The following is a 22101-nucleotide window of genomic DNA, read 5'->3' as shown; positions in this document are numbered from 1 at the left end:
AAACAAAACAAAACAAAAAAGCAGCTTATTTTATAGGGTAAAAGTGGATTTAATATGAAGAAGGACCATACACACTGAATTCACAGGTGGGCTTATGCTTTAACTGAGGGTCAGAGTCTCATCTTGAAATTTCTGTATCTAGTCCCACGACCTTCTGTCCATGCTCAAACATATCCAAGAAAAATATTTTACCTTGAATTGAGCAATGGAGACCTGAGCCCTCAGTAGTCCCCCACAGTGCTTAATTACATTCACCTTTGAAAATTACATCTTTTTTTTTTCCATTGTGACTTTTCTTTCCAGCAACCCTATAGGTTTTAGCAGTACCTGAAGCAGGTGTTAAAATAATGGTGTCAGATCTGTGCCCCTTCCTTTTTTAGCTTGGACACATGCTAGCTTTCACATGGTGCTGCCTAAGCGTAGTACCCTTCTTTGGGTACGGGACACAGCTTAGCTCACCTACATTGAGCAGCCTTTCAAATTTGGCCCAGCGGGCAGCACTCTTTGAGTGACATGCTAATCAGCCTTTGCTTGGAAAGTTTTCTTTCTGAGTTTTTCCAACCTCTTGAATGCATAAGAGATGTTGAACCTGGCTCAGAGAGCAAATAGGTGCAATGAGGGTGGATTCCTCAGACTGCATGAGCATCAGGATAAAAAAAAATACAGAGGAGACAGGTGACATGCACTCCTGGTGGGGCTTGTAATCCTTATTCTGTCTGTAATCAGTAATTTCCGTGTGCTGCTTTGGGCTGCTTCTCTGCAGTAAGGTCCAATTGCAAGGAACTGGCACAGATCCAGACCAGCTAAAAAAGTCCAACTGCTAAACATGTTTTTTGTAGCTACAGAAAGAAGAAAGAAAAAAAAGGAGTGAGAGAGTGCATGAGAGAAAGAGATCAGAAGAGTTGAACACATTCGATCCAATGTATGATACACAATTTGATTCCTGCTTCTACTGTCTGCACTCACAGGGCTCAAACTCTGATTATATGTCCTGACTTATATTTCAAAGGCACTTACAAGATGTTTCATGTTAATCAATCCATTCCCAATAAACTCCTGGTATTTGCAGTTTCAATTATATGAGAAGAAATAGGTGAGCAAGTTAGTCTTGGCAGTCAAATCAGTCAAAATATACTGCTGATAATACTAATTTATTCTTAGATTTGCTTGATGACTCCTCCAGCTCATTGGAGTACATTGACAAATAAGCCTTAGGAGTAATAGCCCAGCTGATGTCCACAGCCTTTCTCAGAAAATGACTCAAAGTTAGCACTGCCACAAGTTGGTTTTCCTGTCCGCCATCCACCTGGCTTTCTTAAATACCTTGACATTCTCCTACACTTTGCAACTGCCACTTAATTCATCCTCCTCACAGAACTATATAGGTGCTGGTGGCCTTCCTGTGCTGAGCCATTGGCACCACAGTTGGGTGAGCAAATGAAATGGAGAAGTCTCCTAGGCTCAGGAAACCTCAGGAGAAAATTGTGTCCCTCTTGGACGTGTCATATCTTTGAGTGTGTCATATATTTGACCTCTGTGACCTGCTAAAATTATGCAAATATTTTAAGTATTGAAAAAGCACCGGGAACCCTCTGAGGACTCTTACTTACCTGAACTCTGTGCAACCTCCCTCTCTGCTACCTGGACAGTGGTTTTATGATGGAAACCAACAGAACTAAAGTACAGGAAGCTTTGTGAAGCTGAGGATGATTTTTCTCCTTTGAAAGAAACAAATGTAAACGTATTTTCTGTTTCTGGTTAACTGAAAACTGAAAACTTTATACATACTATTTAATCTTCTCACACAGGTTAGCCAGAAGAGGAAATGCACATATACTTGAGAACCCCGTGAAACTTTTCTGGAGAGGAAGAAAATAAAAGAAGATGGATGCATTAGTTCACAGAGGCGGTGTGGCTTGGGATATTCAGTGTCAGTAAAGTCCAGAGCTAAATCATGTATTTTCTGCCTAGAAACATCTAAAAACTCCAATGACTCCATTAAGGATGCTACTGCCAGAGGATTTAGACCTGACACAGCAGTAAACTTAAGGATTTCCACTGAACCTTATATAAACCAACCACTCTTGCTTTCAAAGAGCTGTAAAATTGAAAAGGAAGGAAGAAGCTCCTGTGAAACTGTCTCCTCTCAGGTACCAGAGTTATTTTTTTCACTCTTTGTAAAAATTACTGTTCTCATGTTTGATAAACACGACGGTATCTGACACTTAGTATGAAACTACTGAAAGCAACACCTTGTGGGCCATGAGGCTGGTTTCTGCACGCTTGGGGAGTATAAGGGTATATACGAGGGGTGTATAAGCCGAAGGTCAGGAACAATCCCAAAGAGAGGAGAAACTGGAGGATCCAGTATGTGCATAGAATGCCCTTGATTTTTTAATGAGATTTTTACCTGGAAATCTCATAACTAGACTTTATCTTGGCTAGACCTGCAAGCTGTAAAATACAGCTGCTGCAGGATAAACTCTTTCAACATTGGTAGATGATAACCATGGGCCAATCCAGTTGAGGTCCCAGGTAACCAGAAAGCTTCAGAAGCTGAAAGAGACCTTGCTAATGAATGCTCAAGTTACGGTAACATTGTGCTGCATCGGTGATCAACCCCAAAACATCCTGCTAATGTGGCTTCACTGTAAGCTCAGGTGGTCTTTAAACACCGAGGGCATTCAGGTGGTCTATAAATATGGAGGGCTAGTTGGTGCACAGTCTAATTAACTGTATTCACTAAGGCTGCATTCAGCATGTAAATATGGAGCAGATGAGCAGATGGACATAGTTGTAACTTTATGCAAAGAAAGGTATTTATATTGCCATAGCGTTTAAGAGCTCTATCCTTGGATGAAGTCCATTGTGTTACACACTTTATAGACACACAAAAAAAAAAAAAAAAAAAAGATGGTGTTGCCCTAATGAGATTACAACCCAACTCTAAGATAAAACAGAAGATAAAGGTTGGATACAGCTCAGGAGAGGACAATGAAAAGCTGTTAATCGCCACAAGGGGCAGTAACCCCAGAATATAAAGTTCTGAGTGACGAAGGAGAACTTTGAGGCAGCACAGCAGGGCAGTGGAGCAGCGGTGCAGCAGTGCGTACGGCATTGCCCTGCAGCTCCAGGGAAGGAAGGAAGGTGTTTGCTTGGACAAGTAACAAGCGGTAATGGAGATGAGAGTCTCTCACTGTCCAGAGCAGGAGATCAGCCACAGCAATATGTCATGGCCAGGATCTCAATGTGGAGAGGAGGGCTGGGAGAGAGTCCCTGGTACAAACATGGCAGCTAACATTTGCACCGGTGGCTGAAGTGATTGAGCAGCAAGGTGAAGACGAACAAGAGTGGTGCCTTGTGGGGGAGCCCTGCAGTGCTGGAGGTAGAGCCATGACAGTGCACTTTCTGAAGGATGCAGTAGAGAAATCAAAGGAGAAAAAAAGGAGGAAAGTCAGGGGGACAAGAGACAAGAAGCCTGCAAACCCCCGCCTCTCCAACACACGTACTAATTAACTCTCTTCAGCTCTGTCCAACACACTTAAATGACAAGGCCGGAGTTGTACCTGCTTGGAGGGGACCATGAGGTGGAGGGGGTGTTGGTGCAGTCAAAGGAGAAACCAGAACACAACTGCAAAAGAAGTGGATAGAAATGGCCAAAAGCAGCAGGGAGTGGGGACTTTCCATGCACCAAAAGACCAACCTGGTCCCACTGTTGCAGTTCCAGCTGCCCCATGCTCTTCCCCATCCATCCGTATCCCTGTATTTAATCTCCCTGCCAGCGTGGCTGCCTCAGGGCTATGTCCTGCAGCACGGCAGGGACGCAGACCTCTTTGCTCTCTGTGTGGGCATACGCATATATGGCCAGATAGGCAGGGAGCGCGAGGCACACAAGCAGGATGCCAGCTTTTCTCAAAGAGCTTTGCAAACCTATGTACGCCTTCCTGGAAAGAGGAAAGAGACTAATTCCCCCACCTCCTCCATATAGGGCTAATCTCAGTGCTGCCTACAAAAGCACTAGAGGCTCTTAAAGCTTTCCATCAGGCTAAGATTTGCAGTGTCTTCGTTTGAGCTGTCAGCTTTTCACTTCAGCCTAAGTCACAGCATGCAGCGCCTTTGAAGTTAAAGCATCCAGAGCCGAAACTGCACCAGAAAGACAACTACAGGGCTTGCAAGAAATAAATAAATAAACCAAACCTCCTTTCATTCTGCTCACAGGGTGCGTTTAAGGTTTACCCTTTGCTGTAAGTAGAATAAAGTCTTTCCTGCCTTTTTCTCAGCTAGTCATTTGAAAATTGTTGCCGACCGGAGCTCCATTAGTTTCAAAGGAAGACTATCCTGCAGCCCCAGCAGACTGCCTAACTTTGGTGGAAACAGTTGGCATGAGGGTGGCCCGGAAGTGGTATGGATGATGTTGAGTTGGGCTTTGAGGACTAACTGCAGCAGCATCCTGGAGCACAGCAGCCTCCAGCTCCCCAGCCTACACATCCCCACAGCATGTGCGACAGTGAGGTCCAGACCTAATCCTTTGGCTCTGCTTGGGGGTGTGCAAGAGAGCAGCTCATCTGTTCTTTGAGGGTGTCTTGGGCTACTCTCAAAAGGCAGCAAGGAGCACAGGGTTAAAAAAAGGGATAACCTTTGCATGTGTGAGAGAGTGTGCGAGCACAGGTGAGCAGGCACTACAGGGTCCTTCCCAGCAGAGCCAGGCTACGATTGCAGTATGTGTTTTGGGGAGGGGATGGGTTACTTGCCCCTGTGTAACGTGAGTGGGTGGGCAAGAGACTGGTTCATGCCCCCCTCTGCCTTGCAATTCCCTTTTGGCTCCCTCTGTGGCTTCCCACTTCTCCCGCTGCCAGGCTGTTACTTGCAGGGACCACGTAGTCGTGACAGGATTGTACACATGGGTCTTGTTCTCATTAAACGCCACAGCCATGGCTGTGTTTGTTATTCTTTCACTGCTATTGCTCAGAGATGCCTCTTAGTGTCTTCTCCACCCATAAGAAAAGTTAGCACTAGAGGTGCTCACAGTGATTGATAACACCAATATTTTATTCATTGCCTGTTAACATTCCCTAATGACATTTCCATAATCATTTTAATTGGTTTTACAAAAAAGAATAATAATAAGCCCCTAATGCTTGTTGGTGTTTGGTTAAGCCAGTTGCTCACAGATGGCTCACTACTTTTAATGAATGAAGACATTTATTAGATTTTTTTTTGGGTTGTAGCCACTTTCATTGCATGTCTACATCTGGAAAATACCTTTTCTTTTTCCCAAACCCACAATGATTCTAAGAAATGCCCAGTAAATACGAACTCCTGGGAGTCAGACAGACCTCTCATTCTCATTACCAACAGCCATAATCACACCTCTTTTTTATGCACAGTCACACACAGCTGCCAAGCAAAGACGGGAACAGCTAACTTGCAAGAACCTCTTCAGAAAGCTTTCCCCAAACATGCAATGGGGCAAAAGCAACCAAAATAGCAGATATGAGAAGAATGAGCAGATATAACTTGATGTTTTTGTTCAGCATGAGCCGGAGCATAAAAGTGGCCAGGTGAATGTTCTTCTCTCTCCACTGGTGTGGATGCAGAGATGTCCTACCACAGACAGGGCGTTTCTGGATCCTCACCCACACACTCAGCTAGGCAACCCTCTCCCCAAGAAGCAAGAGCTCCTCAGCTGCTTTGGCCCTTGCTCACTGGCATGTGTATCTGCCTGGGTAGGTGAACAGACCATAATTTGGCAGCATTGAGAATGTGCAGGTGATTTTCTTACTATCTCATCACATGCTGCAGCTCTGGGATATGGGGCTTATGCAAGCATACACACTGTGCTCTCTCCTGGAGATCTTCCTTTGTGTTTCGTACTGCATTGTTTTTCTGGATTTGAAATGAAATTAACTGCAATTGGTGTGAAGGGGAAGTTGTGAGATACAGTAATGCCTCTAGAAACATTGCTGGTTTTAATTTTCTAGCTTTAAAATAAGTTTCAGTCATTACAGAGAACATGCTAGGAATAACTGCAGGAGAGGCCCAACCAACCACATGATACTTGATTTAATTTGAGCTGGCCTTGTATTGTGCAGTTATGTAGGTTTAGAAATACACCAACTGGAGAAACCTAACTATGACCTTGCTGCTTCTAGCCTGGGCACAGTTTGCTTGTTGTTCCTGCTGGTAAATGGGCAGCTAGGAGCAGGAAGGGGCCAAAGGCATTGAGATGGAGATTGAGAAAGGTATTGGAGCATTAAGCAGCTTTGAGGATATGGGAGAGTAGAGGCAAGCTGGAAAGGGACCCCATTGCCCCCAAAGATTGATGCCAACCACGCCTCCCTACCCAGGAGAGCCCAAAAGGACGTGGCATGCCTGGCCCACGAAGGCCAGATGGGGCCGGCCATGCAAGGGGCGCAGCCTGATATGCCAAGGGTAGAAGCACGCGTGAGGGAGCAAAGGAGCCCTGTGTCCCAAGGGGCAGCACTTGTACGCTGATCCCTCTTCATCCCCGCAGCTGCGCCCGGGCTCTGGCCAACAGAGAGGACCTCCTTGACTCAGAGCATCTCCCTGCAGGTGTTAACGTGGGGACTTGTAGCCAGGGAAAGGGGATTAGAAATTTCATGTAATCTGAGCAGAAATCTCAGGCCATCAGTAGCACAGCACTGAATAGGAAAGAAAATGAATAAGATCCTGCTGGTTGCTGTTCTGCAGGAGCTGAGACCCATCTCTCCAGCGCATTGTTTATTTCCCTGGCTTTGCAATTTGGCAATTGCCCAAAGGCTAATTAGGCACCTCAATTTTCACTTTTGTGAGTAGCATCACAGTGAGGATTCAGAAAGAAGCAGTATCAATAATCTCTTCACAAACAGCAAAAACATTTGCTCTGCATTAAGTGCCTGAAGACAACTGGAAGCAAACTCTATGGCTGAGCTGACTCATGTAAGTGAACCCAGCAGAATAAAAGCTGCCCTTCCCTTCTCTGCTATCCTTTAGAGATCCTCTATAAATCTGAAAACTGGTGGAAGCGGAAATATTTCAAATCCCAGTTTTCAAGTTTAAGACGCAAAGGCAGCCTCTCACAAATAAAGGAAAAATATGCAGAATTTGCATTCAGGCCATTGCTTCAGTTTCAGACAACCCCAAAGTGCAGTCACTGTGCTCTAAGGCAGTGGCTCGGTTCATGAAGCTCCCTCCTACAAAAGGCTACAAGGGCAAGGCAGTGATGATAAAGGACAAGGAAGAAGCATGAAACAAGGAGGAGCAATAATAAACACTGCAAGTAGTTTGAAGGAAGGAAAGAAGCTTCTCTGGATGGAAAAACACAGGGCAAGGCTCAGTGGGAAATTCCTGCTTTTGTAAAAAAATCTAAACAAAATCTGTATTTGCTTGTGTTTTGTTTTAAGGCTAGCTGCCCCACTAAAGGAGAGTTGGGCTAGTACAAGCAAGCGTCTCAGTGTGAAGCTAAACTGTGGAGTTCACAGATGAGATCCTCAGCTGCTGCATGAATTTCAGATATAAATTTATGTCTTGGATCGATATAGACAGTTATCCCTACTCAACAAGCAGTCTGCATTTTTCATGAGTTTTTTTTCTGCTCTCCCCATACTTTCCTATTTCCTCTCTATTATCTCCCTCTCCTTACTGGTGTCACGTGATAGAGCAGATCCTATACCAGGTAGGAGTGAGTCAGCATTCAATTCAGTGCTCATCAGGCAGCTTCACAATCAGGGAAAATAAACGAGGACTCACTCCTGATAAAATGCAAGTACAGTATAAAACACTCAAATGCCACCGATTTCTTACCAGATCCTTGGAAGTCTTCATAATCCTTTTTGCTTTTCTTATTGCAGTACTCAGCCCCACCTAGGAGAGCAAGAACAAAATAATAATAAAAAAAAAACCCCAGATCAGCCTCACAGTATCCTACCAATTTTTCTCCCCATTTCCTACCTTTTTTTACTTTTTAAAATATATCAGTCACAGCATAAAAATGATGTACGAGTCCACAAACTCATCATCAGTTACTTTTTATTGGACTAACAATCAATTATCCAATCACCCCATACGAAACTCCAGTTGCAAGAGTTCATTTATTTTGCTCCAGGGCATCATTTATTTCCTCAGGAAAAGTCCAGATCATTTGAAGAACTGAGATTCATATCCTGACTGCAGTACGTGAGCTGCAGAGGACAGACTTCTCCAGTGACTCCTGCTGAAGAACAGCTCATCCATTAGATGGCCAAAAGAGGGTTATGTGTGCAACATCAGTCTGGCTTGCTGTGGAAGGGTACAGAGGACACATCTGGTCTTGCACAGATAAGGGTTATGCTCAGCTGAGGTTCACCCCAGCAGGGGAACGGCTGGTGCATGGGAAGGTACAAAGCAGGGAATAGAGTTTGGAAGGCAAATCTCCTGCATAAGATCTAGGAAGGTTAGCTTTCTATTCTGCAAATACCTGCCCTGGAGGGCAAGTTCTCGCTGACAGTGGCAAGATTGTTTTTCTGTTGGGTCTATGCAAACTTGTGGTGACGAAGCATTTTGGGATTCCTCCACAATGAGGATACTTATACCTAAATAGAAAGGAAGAGCGGGAGAACCATTGCAAGAAAACACCTTGGAAAGGCATCCTTATCAAAGGAGAACAGGTTGGCCATCATAAGGCCATGGGTTACAAAGAAGTCAACTACTGGTGATACCCCAAAAATTCCTCAAATCCCTTTACACACATACTCCTCAAAGGAGGAGAGGAAAGTTTGTGCAAGGGGCTCTGTCTGTGAGTGTGAGTGACAGCCAGGGACCAGCACTGCTGGCAGCAGGACGGATGTGCCATGCGTGGTGCAGCATGGCTGTGGTCGAACGCACACCGACGGCTGCCTACCACAGCCAGGAACTGCCAAGCCCTGCCAAGGTCCTGCTCTCAAGCCTTCCTCAAGGCTCTGCCATTGCAGAAACCTCAGCGAAGACATTTTTGCAGGCTACCCGGTCCACAGCTCTGTGTCCTGCCTGGCTAAATGCTGAGGCATGGGGAGTAAGCAGGGATTGTTTCTGCACCGTGTTGTTAAGCGTCTACCCCTGGTCTTAAGAAATTTGTCCCACACCACAGCATAGAAGGACCACACTGGTTTTCCTGCCACAAGGACTCTTCCCAGTCAAGGAGGTGACAAGATGCCCCAGATAAGCTCATGCAGTCCAAAATGTTTAACAACTATTTAACAACTCTGATGAACAGCATTTTCTAAATTCAGCCACATCTTCCTGTAGGAAAAGAAGATCTCACAACTTCAATTTAGAAAAAAATAAAAAAACCCCGAGACAGTCACAGGGGTCTGGCAGGGTGATTTAATTTTGTATTAATTTGCTCATAAGAAAGCCAGTTGCTGAGTGCCCCTGAGATGAGCTCAGGTTGCAGACTCGGGTGCAGACGTCAGGCAAAAGCATTATGCTTTTGGCAGGGTAACACCAGTGTGCTCCCCTCCCCAGCTGCTCCATTTTCACTTTTAGACAATATTCTTCCACCTCACTGATGGTAATTCCCATCTGTTGTCCTCCATTTATTAGGCCACCTTTGCAAACAGTCATATCTATGACGCAGTATCTGTGTGATGGTCTCTGTCCTTCCCCTCAGCATTCAGCATGAAGGTGGCTGAAAATACTGCCCATTTGCCCTCTTTCAGAAAGAATAACTGCTTTTGTTCTGTAGGCTTTGAGGATCAGTAAAAAAATAAATAAATAAAAAAGGAGATAAAAATCAATTACTTTTGAAAGCGTTTCAAATGGAGAGAAAAATCTGGTGTATCACAAACATGTTAGCACTTTGTTTCTGATCAAAATTGTTAGCGAGGCCAAACTGTTCTGTCCAACAATGACCTACCGTCAATCCCTCCTACGGCCCAGCCTAAGGACATAAATGCCAGCTTAACACCAACCAGGTCTAAAGATAAAGTTCAGCACAAGTTTACATTTTTCTGGCTAGAGCTACAGGAACTCAACATGGGAGGGAAAAAGTATGCTTTGCCAAGTGGTAGTATTAAAGCATTTGGAAAAAAAGAAAATAACCCTCCAGTGATGGCATCTTACTGAACAGCGGGCATGCCAGCTTGGAATATTAAAGCAGCATATATTTGCATTTAAAGCAACCATTACCAACATTTTTTTACTGGGGATAAAATTTAGCATGTCATTTTAATTGATTTAGGCAGTGATCAAAGCAAATTAATTAACCGTGATATTCAAGGGTCAAAAATTTATAGTGAACAATATAAAGGGATAAGCGTAAGCAGCAAGGAACACAGACTTCTAAGTTATTGGTTTTTAATATATGTGTCTTGTTAATATATGTGCTTAATATATGTTTAATTCATTGCGTCTATAGTCTTATAAAAATCTGGGTATGTCACAAATAGATGAGAGATGCTAGGAATGAGCCAAGTCACTGTTTCCTAGTTTCTTCCCCCTGGGCAACTGCTGTCCCCAAACCCAAACATGCATCTTGCATTTGCCATAGTTATGTTGTATGTTCCCAGCTGCTCTAATTTCTGCAATAAAGTAACTTGAGAGACAGATGAGGAAAATGGCTTAAAATTGAGTGATAGATGAAAAATTTCCAGAGAGGTAGGATTTATCAATCCCTTTCTGCTGGGCAGGGGAAGAGAGACCTTTCTTGATCTCAGCAGCAGAGCATGAGAAATGCATGCTTCAGACAGCTACAGCAATACTGCACGCAGAAAGCAGAAAACAAAGGGAGGAAAGGCTGAATTGCCCCAACGTGCAGAAAATGCTCTCACTGAAATGCTAAGGATGAGATCTTCTCCTGCTGCAGAAGTTACTTCAGCCAGGACTCCAGGGTGGGCTGTGGAGGACTGGCAGCTGAAAAACCCATCCGGGAGAAAACACTCTTGGTTTCATGGGTCACCTGTCACCCCTGGTTGACACCAGCATGTCAAGCCTGCCACCGAAGGCCATGCAGCCCATACAACCTCCCTTGATGAAGCTCAGCTAGCAAGCAGCCTCCTGTCCTTCCCATGGCATGAAAACACTAGCGAGGAAGGGGCTGCCTAGGAGCTGAGGGATGAACTCGCAGCCGCTGCCCAGAGGGTGTGCAGAGGTCCTGGGGAGCAGCCAGCCCCATCCACCCAAATCGGCACCGCCCTGCCTCCCAGCACACAGAAGATATCCACAGCATGGATGCGGCTGAGGGCAGGGCGGTCACTGGGATTTCATTCACTGCCTTCTTTCAATGGTCTCCACAGAGCCCGTGTATTCTCAGTAATGATTTTTTTTGCAAACAGATCTATTTCTCATCATAAACGAACACACGAACCAGGTCTAATTCTCTCTCATTTATCACCCTTGTTAGCCAGCTCTTTCCCAGGAGAGCAGATATTTACAAAACACTCCAAGTTTCCCTTCTAACTCATTTTCATCATCCTTTTACCAGGAGTACACATACCAAGGTACCAAAACATTGCAAAGCTTGCTAAACAGCACTGGCAAAACTGGGATTTGTTCTAAAACTGCCACCTTTCATCCTGTAGAGGCTGAAGGGGGAATATTTACAATTGCACAGGACAACCAAACCAAATGATACGTGCTCTGGACGCAAAATAGGGACTTGCCCTGCAAGCCTAGATCTAAAACACGCAAAACCGGACTCAGTCCTCTCTCCTCCCAGAGCAATTACTCTGACTTCTGCTCATTTTACACCACTTGTTTCTTTTGGGCTTGGACTCTGTGTGTCCTGGATGAAACATCTTGATTTACTTTTTCTAGCTTGCCTCTGCCAAACACAGTCAGCATCCATGAGCAATGCTTCCTTGTCCTCACACTTTTTTTTGCCAGCCTCCCACGCCAAATGCCGCTGTGCCCATGGGTCACCCGAGATTTGTTTTCAAGGGTCCTGCCTGGGGCAGCTTCTCCATGGGTATGACACAGCTGCACGCAGCACCCTGCAAACCCCATCCCACCGTGTTTTCTTTGGGTTTATTTGGTGGAAGGTTGGGGTTGTGTTTGGTTTTTTGGGGTTGTCGTGGTTTAGCCCCAGCCAGCAACTAAGCACCACGCAGCCGCTCGCTCACTCCCCCTACCCCGATGGGACGGGGGAGAGAATCGGAGGAGTAAGAGTGAGAAACACTCCTGGGTTGAGGTAAGAATAGTTTAATAATTGAAATAAAGTAAAATAGTAATGATAATAATAACAATATAATAATGATAATAATAATAATAATATACAAAGCAAATGATGCACAATGCAATTGCTCACCACCCGCTGACCCATACCCAGACAGTTCCCGAGCAGCGATCGCTGTTCCCCGGCCAACCCCCCCCCAGTTTATATACTGAGCATGACATCATATGGTATGGAATAACCCTTTGGTCAGTTTGGATCAACTATTCTGGCTGTGCCCCCTCCCAGTTTCTTGTGCACCTGGCAGAGCATGGGAAGCTGAAAAGTCCTTGACTAGCATAAGCAGTACTTAGCAACAACTAAAAACATCAGTGTGTTATCAACATTCTTCTCATCCTAAATCCAAAACACAGCACTATGCCAGCTACTAGGAAGAAAATTAACTCTATTCCAGCCGAAACCAGGACAGGGGTTGATTGTTTTTTTGAGGTTGTTTTTTTTTTCATTTTATTTTCTGCCAATGAAGAGGAGCAGGGGAAATGGTGAGAAACAAGTGAAACAGAAGAACTAGTGTGCAAACTGTGCCTTTGCTATCACTCATCTATAGGTTGTTTCTTCAGGGCTCAGTTCTGACTACAGCAGAAACAACTCACATTTCAGTAGATTTTACCTATTTCCAAAAAGAAAGGCTAAAAGGAGGGCATCTTGCCCCCCTGGATCTAGCCTGCCTCCCAGATGCTTGCTTTACAGCCTGTGGTTCTCAAAAGAAGGAAACGGGTCCCAGTCACAGGGTCCACCTTTGGCTGGCAGCCTGCTCTTACCAGGAATGCAGAAGCCCTCCTGCCCTGGAGTTTCATTCTGCCTCAACTCCCGGGAAGCAGTTCACATTTTCACCGAAAGAGAGAGAGGAATGAGAGAAGACAGTGGGAGTATCTTTATTTTATGAAACCCCAAAGGGTTTCTTTTTTCCAGCCAGAATTGGGTGGCCCCTACTTTGTCAAAGAGCAGGCTGGCCACAGTAATGTCCGTGAGGGATGTGGCTTTTGCTTTTTACAAAGTCAGTGAAAGACCTGATAGAGGGGACATGAACCAGCATGAGTGCTTGTGGCAATGAAGCTTGTTTTGGTAAAATAAAATGACATTAGCATAGAAATGTATATTTTTGCTGATGTAAGATGACTCCCAGAAAAATCCTCTACTGGAGACTAAGCTAAAATCTGCAGCCACAAGGTCTTTAAATAATCCGGAGCAGAAAAGTGATGGGGAGTAGAAGAGGGACTCTGAAAGGCAGAAAGAAGAGTACAAGCTCCTTCCAACACAGAGCATTTAAGAGATTGCCAGCAGCAGTACTCCAGAGCTGAGGTCGAGCCATTATTCTGGCCCCAACAAAATCAATTAAAGTATTGCCATTTAACTGAACAGGCCATCTGGCTTAAAACAATCTAGACACAAGCTGAGAATAATCTCCTGCAAACCTGCTTGCTTCCGGGTCCAGAAGGGGAGCTTGGTAGGCAGTGCCTAAAAACCCCTCACCCTATTTCAGCCCTTTTTGCTCGCTAGAGGAACATCCCTGTATCACAGGACCTGGTGCAGAAAGTCCTCCACCATGTGAGCTGATAAACCTTTTTGACTAAAAAAATATCCAGGAACCCTAAACCAGCTAGCTTGGATACCTATACCCACTGTCAGCATTTTGGAGCGGTGCTGCAGCCGGTGTTAGAGTATCTGCTGTTGATGTAGCTTAAGCCACAAGGCATATTACAGCAGCTTTAGATACTGCCCAGTTTTCAGCTACCTATGGTAAGCCTACACTTCTGATGCACCGTATTATTTTGCCTCCTGACTCCAAGGAGTCCCCAGTGTTGCTACCTACATACTAAGGGCAGAGGAGAACCCCTCACAGGGCAAGAAACACGCAGCGGGAGACCCTGTGCATGCACATCTACCTGCACTTCCAGCCCTGGCCCAGGCTCTGCTCTACAGGACACTGGTGGCAATTAGAGGCTTACAGGACCCCATTATGAGTGACATCTGCTTGCACAGCTGTGCTGGTGATCCAGGAGCTGGGAGTGCCCGTTCCACCCTACTCCACCAACATCAAGGGTCTGCTCCTGAAACTGCCCACCAGCAGGGCAGCCCACCTCGCCCAGGCCCCCGGGGAGCCCCTGCAACGGAGCCGCCCTCACCCAGGTTAGATGCCCTCCTCCTCCAGCTCCACGCTCAGAGCATCATGCTCCGTGTGAACGGAGCAATATTTTTTATTCATAATTAGAGCCAAGTCTCCTAGAATAATTGCAGAGTGCTAATGGCTCCAGGCAGGTTGGCAAAAAAATTAATTGGGGCTAATTTGTCAGAGACCAGGGAAGTATGTAATATAACGCATGTATCATTTACTCAGCTTGCAGCGTCTCCATTACGTAGATAGTTTGCAAGGCCTCTGAAGCAGGTGCTCTTTCTTCCTCGAGACACATGATCTCACTGGAGCAACATCACAGAAACAGAACAAAATAAACTATTGACTGAAAAAGCAGCTACACATTGATATTTGCCACCTTAAAGGCAAGTAAAACCTGAACATTATACTGCCTTATAAGGGCAAGTAACTCTATATTTATTTTACTCCCTTCACCAGTACAAATATGATATTAATTCTGGGAAAATGGGCATCCAAAAGTCTAAATGAATGAACAAAGTACCTGAAAATCAATCGAGTTGAACAAAACAGTCATTAGTATTAAAGTCTTGTTCAAACACTTGGCAGGGGACTGAGCCAACATTTGCAGGCTCATATAACTGAAGTGATCAATCAAATTACAAACCAAAGAAGCAAATGTGAAGTAAACTGCATTTTATGCATCTGCATCTCTGAGTGTGTATTAATTTTTTTCACCCATAATTCATCTTTACTCAGTCTGACTTGTCACAGAGTTACTGTGGGCAATTTATCAAGCAGTTGAGCATGAACTCTAAGCACTGCTCTTCTCCTTCCATCTCCCCCAGCCTCCTCATGCTGTCTCAGGGCACCAGGCAAGCTAAAAAGGAAGGCACAGTTGGGGTAGAAAAATCATTTTGTTGGTAGAGTTCCCTTATTCTCTTATTCCTGGTGAGAAACAAATACACCTTGGCAGAAACGGATTTAACTACCACTTGGAAGGGAAAGGTTTTGCTTGAGCCACTCACTCAGAGGGACAGTCTCCAGGCCATGCAAATGAGAGTACAAATTTTGTTTGAAAAACAGCACCAAAAAACCCCATCTTCAGTTGTTTTCCTTGCAGAAAGTGCAGTTGCTGGAGCTGTCACTGGAGGTGGAAGGAGTCAACAGCTTGGTCCCACACCTGCTCTGAGAGATGGGAAGACCTAACCAAAGATTTGACAGCAACCCCACGAGTGGCATCCTGTCCCCTCTGGTTGTTAGGCCAAGCATTTCACCACAGGTCTAATTCCTGCACAGGAGCCACTTCGGTTTAAACAGCCTCTCTCTCCAGACGCGTTAGCCTAGCTTGCTGTGCAGCCATGGAGAGTCCATCCCTCTCTAAGTGTAGTTTGATGCCTGCATCCTCTTTCACTCCAAGAGGCACCTTGCACGTCTGCCACTGGCAGAAGTCAGGGTGCAGGGTGGTTTCTACTTCTCTTTATTCCCCCACACAAGCAAGTAAGTCCGTATGAAAATCCAACTCTTGGGCTGGCAGCGCAGTGCATGTGCAGCCACCATTGCTACAGCTCCTGCTGTCCTCCTGGGTGACCTGCTACACTGGGGGTTACGGCAGCCTGCCAGCCTTTGCTGTACTCTCACCTTTACTTTCAGGATTCTTAATTTAAAAAAAAAAAAAAAAAAGGCCCCGCAGTCACTGACAGGGTCTCTGCTGCTGGTACAAGTGCAGGGGAGGGAAAAAACCATGCAATTACCAGGGCAGAAGGTGCTGGAGACTCATGAATGTTTGTGGTATGAGTAAAGACCTGGCAATTATTAAGGGAGAGCTTACAATAGGGTAGCTCTGATATACCTTGGGGAAGGGTGGAAGGACCCGTGAACTGTTTTACTAGTTCAGACGCAGGATTTTTGAAGGAACCCATTTGATGAAATTGGGCAACATCCTGGTTCAGTCAAATTAGTGTGGGCCCTCTCTGCTGCCTGCACTCATCTTCTTTCACCCCTGCCTGGTTGCACACCCATGTGTCTCTATGTTGGCATAGCATGGAGCATAGTAGTCATATGGGACACACACCTGCTATAAAACAAACATTAGTGCCATTCTTGGAAGGCAAGTGTTTCTCAGGTCTTAGTTGGCAGAACTAAATCTATCTTGGAGATGAACCACAGCTCACTGAAGCCCATAAAAAGGTTCTGACTGATTTTAATGGCTGTTGGATGAGACCCTGTGTAAAACATCTTATGCAAACCTTTAGAAAATAAACATGTCTTTATCCGTCCAGATGCAGGGGAAAAGATTTACAAAAATAGATGCCTAAGTGAATCCCTTGCTTTTTGACACTGCCAAGCAACCACCATCACTCACAGGTTTTAGTGTGACTGGGGCTGCATGATGACTGGAAAAAAAAAAAACCCATAACCCAAAAATCCCAAACCAAACTGTATCTGTTTAGACACCTATGTAGGTATGTATGTGTCCATGTAGGAAAGGTCTAGGACATGCAATCAAGTTACCGTGGCGTAGCAAGTAACTGTACATCAAAAAAGCGTTGGTAACTAAATATGTTTCCAGCCTGCGGCAAAAGATTATGCACGTGAGCTTAAACCTCTTGCACTGCAGACTAATCCAAGTCAAATAGCCCTGCATTTGCAGTGGGTAACTAGCATCTACACAGGCTGCCACAGCAGACCAGGCAATGTGGGGATAACTTGTCATGCCATGGTAACATGGTGGTATAGATGAACCTCAGCTGAGTATCTGGTTTGGGGTTATTGTACTGCTTAACAATAAAGTCTGGAGAAAGTGAGATTTTATTTTCCCTACTCTTCTTCTCTGACTCAGACTGGTACAAGAGAATTTGGCTCTGTAATTCCCACTCTCCGACAACCATGTTGTTGATGCTCCACACAGCTGAAGTGCATTATGTACCTTTCATTCAAACAGACATTTTCTAAAAGTGTCCACGCTCAAAATGTTGAAGTTTATTTCTCAGACAATGCACGTGCACTGGCAGCCTCCGTACTGTTCAGTTCCAGCCTAAAAGACCTTCTACAATCTGTATCTTTGAAAAAAGCGGAAAACCAACTCACCTTTGGAGGAGGGTAGAGATGACAAAGCGGTTGTCCTGGATCCTGTTTACACAGCTTCAAGGAATGGCAGACCACATCGGCATTCATTTCCCTGTCTATGCTGAAGGAAATGGTGCAAAAACAAAGACTATTATGTTCTCCTGGGTGCTTGAAAGTAGAAGCTATTTCCATGGGAAGCTAAATCTTCCCAATGCCAAATAATAACCTCAGCTCACTTCACTGTGGCCCGTAATCGCTGCTCAGTACAGTGTTGGGTCCTAACAATTTTCTGCCACAGCATCCTACTCAGCATTTAAAATTGGATCCCAGGATGATGAAAAAGCACCGTGCTTTATATGCAGCACCTGAATCAAATACATTATGACTGTTCTGGTTTTTAATCAATCATAAGTCTGACAAAGATTTAAAGGTTAAAGTTAATGCATATGCAATTTGGCACATATGAACGTTCAATCATTAACTCAAGACAATAACCAGAAATCCTTCAAAGATCCTTAACCTTTAATCACCAAGCACAAGTGCTAGGATTGTTTCTTTCTTTTTGTGACACACCTCTGGGCTAATCAGGAGTTAAATTAAAATGTTTTATTATAACATTTCTTAGTCCTGCAAGCACTTTGCAGTCCCTTGGCTAGTTTTAAAAATACAAATAAAAACCCTAGGGAGGAAGAAGGTCTAGCAAAAGCTCTGTTAATTAAACTAAGAACTTTCAAAGAGGAATAAAATGACCTACATTTTATTTTTTTAATCACTTACATTACTTAGTAGGCTTCCCCAGGAGTGTGTATCAAGGTCAGGGCTGAGAGCATGTAGGGGCTGACAATTAGAAAGCTTGATTAAAGGTAGAAGGGAAAGCAAGAGCCGAGTATTACAGTAATGTGACTCTGTAGAAACTGTCTCGCATGCACAGGTTATTCAAATTCCTCCCTCAGCCAAACGAGCTGAATTTCAAAAGGTAATTACATCAGGTGGGCCTGATCTGAGATTCAAATGGAGTATGAAAATGGTTACCAGTGGCAGCCTGTAGTTATTCACTCAGGAATAGCTATGCCAAATGCCAAACCAGAATCACTCTCAAGCATCTCTGCTTTAATAATAATGTGATTTTAAGAATGAAACCCTCTCACTTCAGTCAGACAGCACATCTGTACATGTCAAGAACAAACTAAGCAAAGACCTGAGAGGACACAGCAATACTTACAGTTCAGCTATGTGTGGTCCGTAAAGTTCAGCAAGTACGTAACAAAAACCTTGCAGGTTTTCTAAAAAACACAGATTTTTTTTTAAGTAATTCAGCAGAGTGAAACTGGTTTTATAACAGTCAAAATACAGCAGGAGTTGGTCCATTAAGGTGAATGATGATTTATCTTAGGGGGAGGTGTATGAATCTATGACCTCAGTATAGCACCAGAGAATGGGAAAACCTGAATTTCTAACCTTGCCTAAAGCCTTTCTTTGGCTTTAGGCAAGCCACGTGGTAAAGACTAAAAAGGATAACTAGCATTTGTTAAATGTTCTGAGTATGGCATCATGGAAAAGTTGATAGAAAAAAAAATGCCAGAGCATCTTCTAAGCAGTTTAAACAAGCAGCTTGGTAGGTTTGCAAGAAGAAAGAAAACAAATGCAGAAATCAAAGTGCAGGAAGTGATATAGGGCTTGATGCTACTGCTAGAGCTGCCTCGGAGCTTCTGGGGGTTTGTGCGAGTTAAGAGAATACATCTTGTGTAGAGCAGGAGTTGCACAGGAGTAACTGCATTCAAATGAGTATTTGACACTTTTCATTTGGCTTCCTTTCACAGTCTGCAGCCATGTGCCTTTTCGAGATGCTGGCTCAGGTGGCTTTCTTTAGTCTAGGTGAAGCATGCCCTCTGTGCCCTCCAGAAGACAGCTCATCACAGATTTCTTTAAGGTACTGTTGTAAAAAAAAGGGGTCCCTGCACCCGAGCAAAGACACTTGCGGGAGAGATTGGGGGTTTGAATACAGGTAGGGCATGATGGTAGGGCACTGGTCTGATAGTTCCCACGAAGGAAAATTTATTGTTTCTTGGCCTGAACAGACGAGAGCTGGTTAACCATGCGCATATCCTGCAAAGGAGGTGTCAGGCCTTGTTTTGGCAGGGGTGGTGTTGTGAAAAGTCATGAAGAGGCAGGTTCGTGCAAGTGCAGCAACGACAAACTTGCAGCACCTGAAATTCCTAAGGGTTGTCATTTTCTCTTGCATCTCCATAACCCAGACAGATATTATCTGTACTTTGGGAAGAAAAGAGAGTATCCTCATCTTTCCCAAAGAAAAGCCTTAGAAACCCCCAAAGCAGCTGCTTCCCTCAGACTTTGGGCCAAATGTTCAATTTTAACCAGCGTCAGGCTGGACAGGCCCAGGGCCAGGGGTCTGCTGCACACAAGGCAGGTAGTTTTGCTCTGGGGAGGGTACAAAACCTCACAGCACTGACTCCATCAGCGGGCATGGGTGTGCTCTTGCTCCGGCGGCTGCTATCCTGCCAGGACTGCAGCCAAGAAAGGAGGACTGGGACCAGAAAGGTATAGCAGGGAATGAAAAGATAATTTCCCCAACACCCTCCTACTCATACGGTGTTGCAGTCAGCTTCTGTAACTATGATAGCTGATTTTTCTTATCCCATGCCAGGTGTTTTGTTTCAATCAAGTTGTTAGCTTCATTTCTTTGCCTCCTTTGCCACATAACTCCTCTCTATTGGCTCTTTAGAAACAATCTGCAAGTTAAAAATTGGTCTCCTGGCTAGAATTAGATTTTATTCTTGTGCATCTAAAAGGAAAGACATTGCAGACATCAATAACCTTGCGTTTGGTATCATTGCTGATTAAAACACCCTCTGATGAGGCTTGCCCGTGGGGCACCTGGCTCCCTACAGTAGCCCACAGGAGAATGTGTCTGGCTTCCCCAACACCTCCCTGGTGCATTGCAGGTGATGGTCTCCTTATGAGTTTCCCAAACCAGCTGGTTTCCATAATGTTTCTGGCCCTGGAGGAGCCAGCTGGCTGCTGTAACCTGTACTGGTGGCAGCAGGAGGGGCGGGTTTGGCTGGCCGTCAGCTCTAGGGAGCTGATGTTGGGGGTCTGCTGGTCACACTGATTTCTAGGCGCCGGTTTCCTTATGCATACAGGAAGCTTGACATGTAATTACCCCATGGTGTAACAAATGATGGGTGGTGAAAAGAACAGCAATAACATCAAATTATCATTGAGCACACAGAGACCTCTTGGAAGATACAGATGCCATTCAGGCTTTGGCTTCCAGCAAAACAGATCCAAGCCATGGGCAGTGTTTACAGGACTTGCTCTCCGAGCCAGCCTGCATTCATGTGTTCACAAACCTCCAGCTCTGCTAACACACACAAGGAGAGGATATTGCAGAGAAGAAGCTCTGTTAGGAAGAAGCTGCGTAGGTCAGAAGGGAGGGGAAGAATCATAGAATCATAGAATCATAGAATCGTCTAGGTTGGAAAAGACCTTTAAGATCATCCAGTCCAACCATTAACCTACACTACCAAGCCCACCTAAACCAATCAAGGGTAGACTAGACTAAACCATATCCCGAAGTGCCACATCTACCTGTTTTTTGAACACTTCCAGGGATGGTGACTCCACCACCTCTCTGGGCAGCCTGTTCCAATGCTTGACCACCCTTTCCGTAAAGAAATTTTTCCTAATTTCCAGCCTAAACCTCCCCTGGCGCAGCTTGAGCCCATTTAAGAGAGAGAGAGAGAGAAAGTGATGAATAATTTTGAGTGTTCAGGGGCAAGAGAAGAGCTTAAACCAAACTAAATGCTGGAAAATTTAGAGTATATTTGCTTTTGCCCTGCTTCAGGTAAAAGAGATCCCCGCAACTGCCCTGTTCTTACGTGATAAAAATCCAGAAGGTTTTCCTCTATAGCTTCATAGCCCTAGAAACACAAATTCTGGCTGAATCCCAGAGGATAAATATTTGCAAGATGGTATTAATCATGTTGCCATTTCCACTTGAGCTCTAAGGTGTTTACACAGCAGTGGCCAACACAGCAGCAGAGCATGACTCAGAGGCAACGCCGGAGGCAGACGGTCTCAAAGCACATTTCGGGTATCAGACACCTCTGTTTCATCAGGCAGACAGCCAGTATCCAGGTAAACATATATTCTTGCTAACAACACCTCTTAAACTGTAAATACTGCCCATCCCTGCAGACCTGGCTTTTCTGTATGCTTGAATGCCTCCTTCACTCATGGTGTTACTGTTCTTATTTTCATAGGTTTATTGGCCGTGTCGCTTGAGTCACACACATTGCAAATATTTCCATACAAATAAAGATGTGATTGTGTTTTCTACACAGCCTATGGGATTGAGTGGGATTGGTGGGTACTGAATTTTTCTCTCTCTTTTTCTCTAAACATTTTTTGTTCTTGAACATCATATAACTTCACTGAAGGCTTGATGCAACCCCAACTTGATTGTAGTCGAAATTATAGGAGGTCCTTAAAAAAACCCACGAGAGTTCTTATTCCCTTTTTGGCCCTAGAAAAAGCCCCATCATTATTAATTTGTTGCTGTTATTCTTGCAATCAATAGTAGGCATGTGTATAATAATGAAATTGTTCCTTCAGGTGAAATGGCATGGCCTGCTTTAGTAGGTTTGCTCCTCGTGAGCATCCAAAGCTTTTCTATTGTTTCAAGCAGCAAGAGGAAGCTGTTGATTCCTGCTGGGCTGCAGCATTCACCTCCCGG

General features: G+C 44.7%; 1 protein-coding gene across 1 annotated transcript in view; it reads right to left on the bottom strand.

Annotated features, from left to right (window-relative positions):
* The window catches only part of AOAH (acyloxyacyl hydrolase), an 84501-nt gene that overhangs the window by 44879 nt on the left and 17521 nt on the right, over window positions 1-22101 (bottom strand). The window contains 4 exon segments of the mRNA XM_075705013.1: window positions 1789-1859; window positions 7804-7863; window positions 17367-17466; window positions 18568-18628. Coding sequence (XP_075561128.1) covers window positions 1789-1859; window positions 7804-7863; window positions 17367-17466; window positions 18568-18628 — 292 coding nt within the window.

The sequence above is a fragment of the Pelecanus crispus genome, chromosome 2 (assembly GCF_030463565.1).
Source record: "Pelecanus crispus isolate bPelCri1 chromosome 2, bPelCri1.pri, whole genome shotgun sequence".
NCBI lineage: Eukaryota > Metazoa > Chordata > Aves > Pelecaniformes > Pelecanidae > Pelecanus > Pelecanus crispus.
This window is presented reverse-complemented; position numbering and strand designations above follow the sequence as displayed.